The 13,530-nt window shown below is 41.3% G+C and overlaps 2 protein-coding genes across 2 annotated transcripts in view; one reads left to right on the top strand and one right to left on the bottom strand.

The window, feature by feature from the left end:
* ZNF410 (zinc finger protein 410) overlaps positions 1 to 3,486 on the top strand; it is an 18,172-nt gene extending 14,686 nt beyond the window's left edge. The window contains exons 7-9 of the mRNA XM_010171497.1: positions 926 to 1,015; positions 2,159 to 2,284; positions 2,846 to 3,486. Coding sequence (XP_010169799.1) covers positions 926 to 1,015; positions 2,159 to 2,284; positions 2,846 to 3,030 — 401 coding nt within the window. The 3' untranslated portion in view covers positions 3,031 to 3,486. The remainder of the gene's footprint in view (positions 1 to 925; positions 1,016 to 2,158; positions 2,285 to 2,845) is intronic.
* Positions 3,487 to 6,388: 2,902 nt separating this feature from the next.
* On the bottom strand, positions 6,389 to 12,426 carry FAM161B (FAM161 centrosomal protein B; the record flags this gene model as incomplete). Its single annotated transcript, XM_010171498.1, has 7 exons — positions 6,389 to 6,479; positions 6,704 to 6,834; positions 8,250 to 8,349; positions 8,857 to 9,021; positions 9,309 to 9,436; positions 9,815 to 10,152; positions 11,864 to 12,426. Coding segments are annotated over 7 exons (1,516 nt in total), but the record flags the coding sequence as incomplete, so codon positions are not given.
* Between the last annotated feature and the right edge of the window lie 1,104 nt (positions 12,427 to 13,530).

Below are 13,530 nucleotides of genomic sequence, written 5' to 3'. Positions count from 1 at the left end.
GGAAAGGATTTCTAAAGGCAAAATCACAGTAGAAACAGCTTTAAAAACAAGTTTACTCTGAAAAAAACTATGTATATGTTAGACAATAAAATAGTTAAAATAGCTTGCTTGATCTCCTGTGGACTTGCTGTTACTCTGATACAGTAGTCTAGATAAAGACTTGAAATCATAGTATTAAACATAGTATGTTGAGTTCTTTACTGGCATGTTGCAGGCATAAGTTACCTCTAGTTCAGTTTAAGGCTTTATTAATAGGGTGTTTAGAGCAAGTTAATTACATTGCATTGCATTAGTGTAGTCACCTCCCAGTTTACCATTGTTTAGACAAATACAAAATAGCTGCGGAGATACACAAAAATAACAAATTTCAGCCTATGAGAACAAATTGTGCCTTGAATTAATGTTCCTCCACACATAAATATAAATGACTAACACATCTCATGAGATTTTGCTAAGTTCAGCCTGATCTGAAATAAAGAATAGAATCTGATATGAAGGGGAATACAGTTAATGGGATTTTTGGCAGTGAGATGAGGAGAGGGAACAGGATCCTGGGAGTGTGTGAAGCAGAGAGCTGGTTGTTAAGAATTGCACATAAGAGATATATCATGATCCAGGCACTTTTATATTACTCTTCTGGTACTTATACTTGGAAGATCTATTTAGAAACAGTGGAACCTTGCTTTGCTTTCAGTAAATGATGATCTAAGAATATTTCAGAAAGAAAGTCAGTGTTTCCTCTTGAAAGCTAATGAGGATAATGCTTTAAAAGCCTTTGGAAGCATATGTGTAGTTTGCATTGAACTTTGTTGCATGTAAGGCCAAAAGAGAGAATGGGGTAGAGATCTCCAGGCTGTTCTTGGGGACTTGGACAATCAGATCAAGTTGTGATCCCAAAATCTAAGAACTTCCTTTTCCCTTGTAGGGGAAAAACCCTTTCTGTGTGAGGCACAGGGATGTGGTCGCTCCTTTGCCGAATACTCCAGCCTGCGGAAACATTTGGTTGTCCACTCAGGTAAGAGTCTTCATCTGACATTGTGTGACCTATCTGAGAAAAGAGCCGTACTGTAGGACTTGGATTTGATTCCCTTAGGAAAAATCTCCTGGATTCTACGGGACTCCTGGTCATAGTGTTTCACGATGTCCTTTGTAGCGCCTGTAGCCTGTGCACTTTAATCTTTTCTGTTGTTTCCATTTCTAAATTTTATGTTTCTAAATTCAGATTGCATTTTTAAAATTTATTTTTAAATTGTTTCTAAGACGCTATTAAGTTGGATATCTGTTTCATAGCTGCCATTTTCTTATTTAAAAGAGAGAATTTTGCACCTCTATATTAATCAAAGCCATTGAAATCTGAAATATTTCAGGGGTGGGTTTCTGCCATAGGTAGAGTTTTTCTTTATTTTTTAATACTACATACTCGTAATTGGACAAAGTATTGGGTGGAAATGTATTTCACAAGTGTTTCAAAGCTTCTGCCTTCTGTTTGATTGATCTGTCTTATTGTCAGCACATGATGAATATGGCTTTTTGGGGAAGGGGGGTTTTTAATGGGGTAGTAACTTTTGGCACTGCCTGAGTTCTCCATGCTTTTTCTTTTCTGGCTCCTTGGCTGCTGTGCTGTTGAGCTCACATGTATGGACACTGTACTTTGTTGCACTGTGAAAATGATGGACTGCTCTGTAAAATGGAAATCCTTTCCACAGTGACAGGTCACCATCCAGTCTCTACTCAGTGATGTAAACCAGATGCTGCAAGTTATGTGATGGCAGGAGATAGCTTCCTTGCCTCTGCTTCCTTGCTTTTGGTCATTTTGTTCTAGGTATGGAACATCAGATATTTCCATGTCACTGAGTAAGAGATTCCAAGTAACTTGTTCCCTCTCATAAATCAGACTTGAAGGCTTTATGTTACTCTTCAGACTTGAGATTTCCAACAGCTGGCAATACTGATACCTAAAACTTTTCTTATTACTTAGGAGCTTATTACTTTCTAGGAAACAGGATTTTTTTTTAATTATTTTTTTTTTTTTCACTGATAATTAGCACCAGTGGTGTCAACTGCCATCTCAAAACAGTGTTATTGGCTTCTTGGTTGATGAGGTCTTTATTCCCAATTTGATAATTCTTGGGATATCTTTCTCCCCTTCTACTCCAAGGAGTGAAGCCCCATCAGTGCCAAATTTGTGGGAAGACATTTTCCCAGAGTGGCAGCAGAAATGTGCATATGAGGAAACACCACTCCCGACTTGGAACAGCTGGCAGCAGGGAGCGAGAACAGCCAGGTAAGGAAGGGAGGGCACTGTCTGTGGGGGAGAAGTGCAGGAAAGAATTAGTGCATGGTCAAAAATAAGGGAAGATGTTTGTCCCGAAAATACAAGACCACAAGTCAGTAAGGAATAAAAGACTGTTCCTCTTGGAGATGAGGATGGATTGCTTACCCTCTCCTTTTCTAGAAGACAAAGGTCTGTTTCTGGATTGTGGTCAAGGGGTAGATAGGTTTATTGTTTTCCGAATTAACATGAATCTAGTATCCTTTTTACATGGAATTTGTGTCCTTTTTTATGTATTACTATTGTAAGCAGCCTGGGTTTTTTATGCGATGAGAAATATTTAAAAAGCCAAGCCTGCATGAGATCCCACCATACTAAGGCACAAACAGTAAATACATTTACCATTCTCTGGAGCACCAGATGCCCAAAGAGTAGGAATGGATAAAGTAGGTGTCTGGGGAAGAAGTCTGTGTGACTTGGAGGCGGGCAGAGATTGTATCATACATCGCAATATCATTACATCGTGACAATTTTGCTTTACTCTTTCTCCTCCCCGCTCCCCCCCCACAATAGAGTCACTGATGGGCAGCAGTTTGCTGGAAGAATCTACAGTGCACAGTAAGAATCTCATCTCCATGAACTCTCAGCCCAGCCTTGGTGTTGAGTCTCTGCACCTGCCAGACACCGAGTCTATCATTGGAGTGGAGGAGGGTGAGACCAGCTGTTCTTTTTTCCGCCCTCTTATATGTGGTGACTGAAGTGGGATCGGTCATCCCTCCTAGAGGCTCACTGTGTTGCAGTGGGATGAGTGAACACTGCTTTAACTGTGCACAGAGCGGGTGGGTAGGTGGAGAATGAATCATAAAACTGGAGTTGGAGAAGACCTACCGGACCAAGTTTCTCTCTTGCAGAGCTTAGAAGGTGGAAGTCTGCTGCTTAGGTGTCATTTAGCCCATGTCGTGGAACGCCATTTCAAAACTGTTCATGCAGTCCATTCTCCTAAAGCCTAACGCGTTGGTTTTGCTGGAGCACCCAGGAGCCCCAGTTAAGGACCAGGACCTCATTGTGCTAGGCACTGTACAAACACCCAGTATCTTGAGCAACAGGCCTTCCTCCCATCCTTTACCTTCAGAGACTATGTTCTAACACATCTCACTGTCAGAACCTGACTTACTATCTGAAATAAATGTACTACTTGATATCATGTAATTACATTTGCTGTGTTCTTTTCCTGCCTTCCCCAGACACTTTTTCCTCCAAAATTTGTTTGGTATGTCAAGCTCTTTAAATGATTCTACCCTGTGGATGTTTTGAATTTTTGTTAAAGAGTTTCTTCAGAACTGGGATTGTTGAGAATGCGGAGTTTTGCTAAGATGCTACACATCTATAATAGTTCCTGTGGGAAGAGAATGCTTTGAGTTTATATTGCTCCCTAGCTGAATGTAAAAGTAGTGCTGCTGTCACTAAAGCTACTTAATGTAATCTGGAGGTTCTTGCAGAAGCTCCACCAGGTACCTGTGAATCAGGATCTGCTGTGGCTTGGCTGCCATCTCAGAAATTGATGGGAGACGCTCTAGTGAGATGTCTTCTCTACTACATTGTGTTTATAGGTCAGCTGAACAGGCTGCAATTCTTTTAACTAAAAATAACAAAATATTGTATTAAAATGCAAAAATCCAGAGCAAAAGTGGAAATTCTTTATTCCCATATCGTTTCTGAGATATATTAAGAGGTTACAAATCTCTTTTAGGATTACAGAAATGTGATCCTACTTTCAGAACAACACTTTGTTTAGCAGGAAGGGTGCTAGTGAGTTTCAGTTACTTAGTTTGATGCTTTTACTTTGATCACCATTTCAGCAATTTCTGTTTAGGGACCAATATTAAGACTTGGATTTATCTGTTACTGCATTCATGGATGTCACCTTAGTATTTGTTAAAGGGATATGGCATAATTTCATATACTAATTTAAAGTCAAGCCTTTGCTTCTCCTTTCTTAAGGTTTTCCTTTACACTTCACATACTTGGAAATTTCTTTTTCCAGCATCATCAGGTATTATTATGGTAAGTAGCAAACAATTTTAGTAAATACCTCTTAAAATGTATGTATTAAAATTTCCCTCCCACTGCTCTGGGTATATCCATACAAGCCCAATGGGCTTTAGAGCACAGGCATGGAAGAATTTCCTCTTTCAATGTGACAAGGCATAGTAACAATAGGATTACATCGCTGCTCTTTTCCAGGGGATACAGGAGAAAGAACAGCCTTTGTGTGCCCTACACCATTAAACCTACACAGAAACCAGTACATGGAAAAGGCCCTTCCTTAAACCCTCCCAGGCACTTAGGCCTCTTGTCAGTGTGGAAAACCCCTGCAGTGAGGGAGTATTTCCAACCTGTTGAGAATTTCTCTAGTGAAGGGCTGCATTTCAGTTTGTGACACAGCACTCAGCAGATGCATTGTGTAGAAAGCTTTTCAACAGGAAAAGGAGGAAAAAAGGAACAATACAAGCCTCAGCTTCGAATTGTCAGAGATTCTTGGGGTCAGTAAGGAGAACTGCTGCAACACGATGCGTTCAGCTGCGTACCAGCACGAACTGATCTCTGTGGAAGTGTAACAGCAGCCTGAAACCCTGGGGCCATAAATTCCTGAATCTAGTACTTTGTTATGATAAAAAATGCAATGATCTCAGTTTTCATAGAATCATAGAATGGTTTGGATTGGAAGGGACCTCAAAGATCATCTAGTTCCAATCCCCCCGCCTTCAGCAGGGACACCTTCCACTAGATCAGGTTGCTCAAAGCCTCATCCAGCCTGGTCTTAAACACTTCCAGGGAGGGGGCATCAACAACTTCCTTGGGCAACCTGTTCCAGTGTCTGACCACCCTCACAGTGAAAAACTTCTTCCTAATATCTAATCTAAACCTCCCCTCTTTCAGTTTTATCAAACGTGGTAGCTCTTATGGGTACTGTATGTCTGATGTGATGATGAGGTTTTGTTGTTACAGTAAGGAGAAATAGATTGAGGTAACAAAGATGAAAAGAGACACAGCTTCCACTTAAAAAGTGAGGAAAAAGAGGATAGATAAAGAAATCAGACAATGCAGAGACACTTGATAGCCATTTAAAAATCTTTTAATCTCAAAGTTCTTTAGTATCATAATTCTCAGAAAACATTCCAGGTGGTAAGGGTTTGTATTTTTGAGACTGTTATTACTGTCACCACTAATGTGTTTAAGATGCCCCAGGCATTTGAGTGCAACATGCTGACAGGCAATACCTAATCTTTCTTCCACCAAAGTCCATCTTTGATATCACAGTAATTGTAGAATTAGGACAGCAATCCAAAGTGATCCATTGTTTAATTACAACCTTCATAATTTTGTGTGTTTTTCAGGCCAAATTAATTATCTAAATTGGTAAGATATTAAAACAAGTTTCAAATAATGAAGTATGTGAAATATTTTAATATAGAAAGACTATTGCTTCTTCCTAATGGGAGGAAGGAGCAGAGCTGGTAATGAGTGAATGAAGAGTTAACACCAGAGAAGGGAAGGGCTTCCCTCTGAGTCTTCTCCCAACGTAGGTCAAATCCGGGAAGGGCTTCCCTCTGAGTCTTCTCCCAAGGTAGGTCAAATCCTTTTTTTTTTTTTTTCTTTTTTTTAAGAAATACCTTGTTTAAAAGCATTCTACTACATGTATGTGTAATCCAAGGTTTAGCACACTGAAAGGCATTCTCCTCTTTCTGTGTGCTTCTGAGGCATGAACACAAGGAGCTGACACTAGGGGATGTACCTCTTCAATCCTTTATATCTACTTTTATCCAAAAATAGTGTTTCAACCTTTTTAACTTGTTTGTTTCCTGGGGAAACGAGAGAAATGGCTCACACGGGGAACACTTGTGAAGACTAAGGGTGGCTGCAGGGTTTGCTGGGTTGGACAAGGCATGCTCTAAACAACAGTTGGTCTTTTTTTCCCTTACTAAGTTCTCACATCTCACTTACCCCAGAGTAATTCTTAGGTGTCAGCTTAAACCAGAAAGTTCCTGACAATTAACCTGAAGAATCTTGAATTAAAAGCATCAAGAGATGATTGATGGATTCTTTTGCTAGATCTTACGGTGCTATTTCCTTTCCGCCCCGTTCCTCTTGAGCGTCTCCTTCCTGTACCGCACAGTCGTCCTTTTCACCTCGAGGCTTGGGCACTCTGCAGAAATAGTGATGGTCTAATACCAGAAATGGTTTGCAGTGTTTACTTGCTGCTTTGCCACATGCATAAGAAATAGAGTGCAGTCATAGGAGTTAAGACAGAGAAGCCATGATGCTGAGTAAGAGGAGTGAAGTTGATTTAATTTTGCCTGCACCAGATGATACAATCAAGGAAAATAATTCTACTCAAAGGCAAGAGCTCTATTGCATTGTTTTTATTACCTGTGAACGTCAGATTCTTCTTCCAGCAAGTCAGTGGCATCTTTCCCTTTTTTCCTTACAAATTCTTCGCTTAGCCCAACCTGCTGGAGGGTGTGTCTGTAGCGACGCTCTGCTCCTTGTCGAGCATCGTGCTATGAAATCAAAACTTAAACAGTAAACTGGGGCTTCTCCATAACGGTCAAGTTGGTTTAAAGTTCATGGCTGACACCCCTAATGAGCACAAGAGTACAGCCAAGCCCCCCTCCAGAATTTCTGTCATCCATACAGTACAATACCAACACTGAATACTAGGAGAATGTCTCACATCTCTCAAAGCCAGAGCTCACCTTTTCCTGCTTCTGTTTTTTTCTTCTCCCTTCTTCTGTTCTCCTGCTTCTACAGCATTCCAGTCTTACCAGACTAGCATACTTGTGTCTGAGTCCTGACTTGACACTCAAATTGAGAATATGTGCAGAAAAGGTTATGAGAAATTCTGCAGGTTTGCTTGTAATTTGTAAGCACACTAACCACAGTGAAGCTCAATAAACAGACAGCACCTTGAAATAGCTTTGTATCAGCTAACCTTCAGGAAACTGAAAACCAAGCATCCTGGACCCTGTATCTTCACTGCCTCCCCGTAAACACTGCAAGTGAATGTAGTCTGAGATGATGGTTTTCCAGAAGGACCAGCCAGTTCATAAAGCTTAAGGTGTTCTATATGGAAGGATAGAAATCTTGTCCCAGCATGAGTGAATGCTGTCAATACTGGTGAATTCTTACCAGCCTGGCAAACAGAAATGTTATCAATATTTATCATACAAATGTGTTCTCTGCCTCCATTAACCACTGACCTAAACAGAAAGTCTGACCCAGGAGGGTGCTTTCTAGTGAGAAATCTTAAATCAGCATATTGCCAACATATTGTCACAATGTCTCAAACAGGTATCATCCCTGCAGGGAGACAGAACTGAAAGAGAAAACTCAGGGAAAAAGATACCTTACAGAGAGTAAAGTTTGTATCTGCACCTCAGGTGCAATGGAGGTTTGCAGATGGTACTGCATGGTGGACAAGCTGTGCTGAACACAACTCCAGACAGCAGAGCTTGGAGGTGATATAAGCGACTGAACTCTCATTAATGTTTTTCTAGTAGCACTAGAGGACAAAGAAAAAGTGCTCAACTAGAAAGAGTTTTAAGAAAAAAAGTTTAAAATTTCTAGCTGTAGGCTGTGCTGTTCAGGTGCAGAATAGGTATTAGTGTAATTTCTAGCATGATAAGGCCTTTATTTTTATCAGACCATATGCTTTGATTGCAATATATATTGGGGACTGGAAAAGCTCTACAACCAAGAAGTAAGTCTGAGTGTTTTTCAAGTGGTGGGAAGGAATTTAAATGACACTTAGGTGGCCTTCCAGGTGTTATTTTTAGCATAGTCAAGAGACTATGCAACCATTGGGACCTTCTTATCCATGAATTACTTGAGACTAGGTTTCTTAATGCCTGTCTTAAATGAACGACAGACAATGTACCCTGTCGACCAGAAACACTCTGGGACTTTGACCAGTTACCTTGGTGACCTGTTCAAAGAGGTAGGGTCTGTTCTTGACTCGCAGCTGCATTTCTTCCAGCTCCTTTCTGTATTCCTTTGTTCTCTCTCTCAGATTTTGCCTGAAATGGAAAAGTTGCCTGTCTAACACAGGTTCCTTCTGACTGATCAGGAACTGATCAGCAGCTGATCAGGAACAAGGAATTCTCAATAACTCTTTCGTCCTTTAAATAGCTCTGTAATTCTCTTGGTTCTGAATGCTGGGCAAAACACTGCTCTTGCTGGCAAGTTATGGACCATTAGCAAAGCTTTACTACTAGACTGTAAGCAGAGAACCAGAGTTCACATTTAGAAAACCTTATGTGTCCTTTACCAAATTCTACACTTCAGCTGGCTTTTTTTTTTTTTTGTACAAATTAATTTCTACAAATGTTTATTTAAAGGAAACTGTTCCATATGGAAAAGAGTAGTGTGGAATTGTCAGTAAATCCAAATGGACGTAGAATGGGTGTGACAGCCAAAAAAGTTAGGCTAGGAATATTCTTAGACCAAATTCCTCCTAAAGAATTATCTGATGATCTCCAGTTAGCAGAGCAAATGGTTATTTCTGTGAAGAACAGGATACTGACCAGTTCTGTTTTGACTTCTTGTGTGTTTCCTCCAGACTTTTGTGCGGATCTAGGGCTTTTGCTCGGCTGTTCACTGACTTTCGGATTGCTTGACATTTCTTTTTCTGTTTCTCCAGCCAATAAATTCCTTCTTTGTCCCTTTCGTTTTTGTTATCCTGGGAGTATCTATACAGAAAAAGGTTAGTAATGAGCTCACCTGACTGCCAGACTGTATACTAGCAGGGAATTTCACTTGTGTAGTCCTCTACGGAGAAAAGCAAAATTTCAGACATATGTGTGCAGCTCCCAAATCAACTGGGAGGCAGGGCAAGAATTAGGAAGGAAAGAAGACAGAGAAACATTGAGGAAAAGGATTGTTGACGTGGTTGACGTGATGAGGGAAAACTGACTTTTTTTTCCCTCCATTTTGGTCATTAGTTGGTGTATGGTCTTATAGACAAACTTCTACTTACCTAATAGCAGATTCCCTTTTCCTAGTTGCATCTGTAATATGCACTGGAAGGGTGTTGGAAGAGAGAGAGGAAAGTCCAGTCAGAGAATGACTTTTTTGTGCTGAAACCTTGGAAAGTTGCTGGGAATCCTGAAAGAAAATGGAACTTCATTCAGTGTATTTGTTCACAATACAGAATCTCTACTCTTTGTCTGCCAAAGAGAACAGTTGGGGTATGTGGGCAACGTGCTCATTCTTCTCTCTTCCATCCGTGGGGATTTACATAGGGAAGAGCTGAGGGGAAGGAGAGGTGATTAGGAGTATGGAAGGGTGGCTGAGCCTCAGCTGTCATAGCTCATCTCTCTGTGTAGAATTTTGTTCTCTGGCTTGTCCTAGAATTCTGCAGTACTCCCAAGAGAAAGGCAGAGGTCACAGGACATTAACCATCCATAAATAAATGCTATAAATTTAAGAAGGTGCCATCTTGATCGGAGAAAGCAGCACCACAGAAATATCCAGTCATCTCACCTTTATCTTGTCATTAGCCTGCCTCTGCCTGCCACGGAGATTGGAGGTTCTTAGCTTGAATGGCTTATTACGAGTTGCCTCTTTGATTTCTTGTCTCCTTACTGCTTCCCTCTGAAATGCCCAGTAAAGTCCTTCAAAATCCGGTATTGTTGGATTAATCCTTGGCTTGAAGCTGAAACTTTTGTCCTGCAAGAAGCCAAGTCTTTCCTGCTTAGTTTTAGTGGCAGTTCGGGACTGAGGCTCCCTCCGACAGTTGCTAGTATCTATAGGAGCTACGGAGCTCTCAAGCAAATCCTTCGCTCTCATTTGAATGCGGATTTCTCTGTAGAGTTCAGCTTCTAATGAATCAAAAGCAAAGCAATGAGAAGATGATGAGTGACATAAAAGGCTGCAAAATTGCCACTGCACAACTCTAAACTTCTCTTTACGATGGCAGCTACACGTATAGGAGAGACCAGACATCCTGTGTTCTCCTTCCCCACTTTCCAGCCTCTCTCTCCTCTGCCTCCCAGGAAAAAAAATTCAAAGATAGCAGAAAGACCATGGTAGAGTCTCTTTCTTAGGCATTAATCTCTAGATATCTCTAACTTATGTAAGTTACTGAACAGGCTTCCCCCTCCTATTCCTGTTCTTAGGGGTACCCAGTAACTTGTGCCCTTTGTCTTGCAGATGTGTTGTATTAATCAAGGTTCTACATTCCACATGGGACTTTATCTCATTCTGTTGACTGTGTGACCCAAACGAGCTGTTCAGATATACCTGGAACAGATGATGGCTTTTCTATGGAACAGCCACCAGTGTTTGCCCATGTTGGAAAAGATTTTAGGTAAGGAGCATTTGGTGGATGGATCATGTCTTGTGACTTCTGGGACAACCTTCCCAGAGAAAGGATGTGTTTCAGGGTATAGTGTCAGAGTGTGAGCACTGTGCAGCACTAAATATTTGAGAAAATGTAGCTAGACAGTTGGCTGTGGGATGGTTCTTTTGCTTTTATAAAAAAAATCAATATAGCTGTTTGCAAAATAAGCCTTTTTTGCATCTATCATAGATAATAAGTTTGCACTGACTGAGGTTTGAAATGTTAATTCCTCCTCCTTTCTTCTACACCAGCTAGAAACAGAAAAACGGCTTATCCTTTGCTCTCTTACCTTTCTGACCTGTTTAGTTTAGAACACCATAACAGGATGTTTTCTGATGAAAACTGAACTGGTGTATACTCAAGAAGAAATCAGTGGGAAACAGTAAAAAAAAAATTTATAAAAGCAATGAGGATTATCAAGGACTGGTTTAGTTCCTATATTCAATGTGAAGTCTGTATTGCTTACTTCAGACTTACAACTCGGGGGGGCTTAAGCCGTCTGAAAGAAAGTGAGCATCAGGAAAACTTCTTTGTCTGACTCTGACTGGAATGGTCCTGGCACCTACCACCTCTGTTTTAAACCTTCTTAAGTAGAAGGTGGAGAAGGAGTGGGAAGGTAACTGAAACATCAGAGAAGGGCAGGAGAGACTGGGCTGCTGCACTGTTGCTTAGAACCAAACTCACTGCCTGATCTGGGCTCAGGAAGTATTTTTCTCCCAGGGCTCCTGTACAGCACCGATCACTTGAGAGGGAGTAAAACTGTCAGTTCCAAGATACTGCATGGACCTGGGACCCTTCTGGCACTTCATCTGTCTCCACATTTGTGCCACAAATCATCTAAGTCCCTCCAGTGTAACCAGAGGTGTGGAACCCAGTGCAGGGAAGGATTCCCAAACTGTCACCATTTGCAGCGAAAGGGTTATGGAAATCTGTCTGAAGAGCTGAGTGTACCCATGTGTGCTGAGGAGCGGTACAGAACTGCTGCTCCTGACGCCGACACAGAGTACTAGATGTAGGACACCCTGCTCTAAGGGTACCCAGATGAAAGGTAATGACCAGTGACACACGAGACTGGGCAGCACCAGGGGCTGTAACGATACTGGTAACGCCCTACGGGCTGCAATCCCACCTCCCAGCATGGAAACAGCGAGGGACAGGCAGGAGCTGTTTTTACAGCCCTGGCATTTTACCTTTGAGTTTATCTCCAAGGAGTGGATCATAAGTAGATTTAGGAACTTTTTTACTGGCTTGCTTCTGTTTGGAGCTCTCATTTGGGGTTGCTGCTGCCAGGAACTTTTGTCTGATAGCTTCTTTCTTTTTCTCCTCCTTCTCCAGGAAGCTGAAGGGCCGCTGGGTTGAAAGTAGCAGCGCTTTTCTTTTCTGTGTTGCGATTTGCCTGCGAATCTCATTCTGCTCCATTATTTCCTGATAAAGGGGCAGAAACACGTGGGCAGGTACAGGCTGTGCCCGGAATTGTTTCTGACATTCAGCTTCGTCCTGGCTTTGCCTTTTGTCTGTCTGTTTGTCTAGTTCAAGAAACATGTATGACTTCATCAGCTGCGACTTTCTGTGAGCTTCCCGCAGTGTCATTTGGAAGGGCTGAGGGATGGTGATGGAAGGAATCCAGGGAGATGAAGCGCTTTTTGGCCGCAAGCGGGATTTAGGATACAAGTGAAGCTTTTGTTGATCCCAGGTACTGTCCGAGGTGAGGTCAATCAAAGAACTGGATTGTCTTTTGTTACCAGATGTATGACTAAGACAAAGACATTACGAAGGGGAAATAAAAGTAATTATTAAAAAACAGAATTAAAAGAAGGGAGATACTGTTGATGAGGCTGAGCTGGTTGTTAAAAGACAGGCCTAGGGCTTATTGTTCTCAGTCTCTGTATTTTGCTTTACTACCAAAGTTCATGAGCAGAGCTTTGCTTCTTTTCCATGTATAAAATGGTGACTATACCTACTTGGCTTTGTAATGCAATTTATTACACTGCTAGTACTCTATTGCCAGAAAGGCCACAAATAAACTAGAAGGTTCCAACTTTAGGGATATCTGGCTGGTAGCTACTCAACGTAAAAACCATCTGAGGAGAGGCAATAAATTAAGCGCACAGATGCACAAATCCTAACAAACAGTACCAAACACCTTAATTCCCAAGATGCTGATGGAAGGGCCATTGCAAGGAACTGCTTTAGTGCAACTGTCAAGAGGTTCAGCTAGAAACTTTGTAGCTGATAAGAAGATCATATAATTTATAATAAGAAAAAAACCCCAAGACTATCATGGGTCGCATTGACCTAGCAAACTTCTCACAGGCTGTTCGAAGGTGATTGTGAAACTGAGTAAATCTTATGAGGTACTTAGGGAAGGAATACATGCAGGTAAAAGGAAGGATCAAGGTGGATCAGGGTGAACAAGAACAGGAAAATGGGAAAAAAGTGGGAAACAGAAGGTGCCAATTGTGTAAAGAGGCTCCTGGTCAATCCACTTGCCTGGTGATTGCTGCAGTCTGTTCTTATTTTTAAACTTTTTCCTTTGTAAAAGCGTGTGTGTGTGTGTGTGTGTGAGATCTGGTAGTGAACTTCAAGCTGGACTAACCCCACAGAAAGATGAAGAGGTCTGAGAGGTTGATGTTAGGGACACCACAGCTCCAAAGACTGGATGCTGAGTAGACTGGATGCTGAAAAGAAATGTGTGCAATCTGCTAGCAAATTTTAAGCGTTATTAGATAATAATAATAGGAAGATAATTTGTGCTGTTCATATTTTATGTGAATCCTTCTTACATGGGCACCTGTTGGCTCCATCCTCCCATCTCCAAATACATTTGTGGCCAGTGTGTGTTTTGGTGATATATATA

This window comes from Antrostomus carolinensis, unplaced genomic scaffold, assembly GCF_000700745.2.
Source record: "Antrostomus carolinensis isolate BGI_N321 unplaced genomic scaffold, ASM70074v2 scaffold48377, whole genome shotgun sequence".
NCBI classification, from domain to species: Eukaryota; Metazoa; Chordata; class Aves; order Caprimulgiformes; family Caprimulgidae; genus Antrostomus; species Antrostomus carolinensis.
The sequence above is the reverse complement of the archived record's forward strand: the minus strand, read 5'-3'. Positions and strand labels throughout refer to the sequence as shown.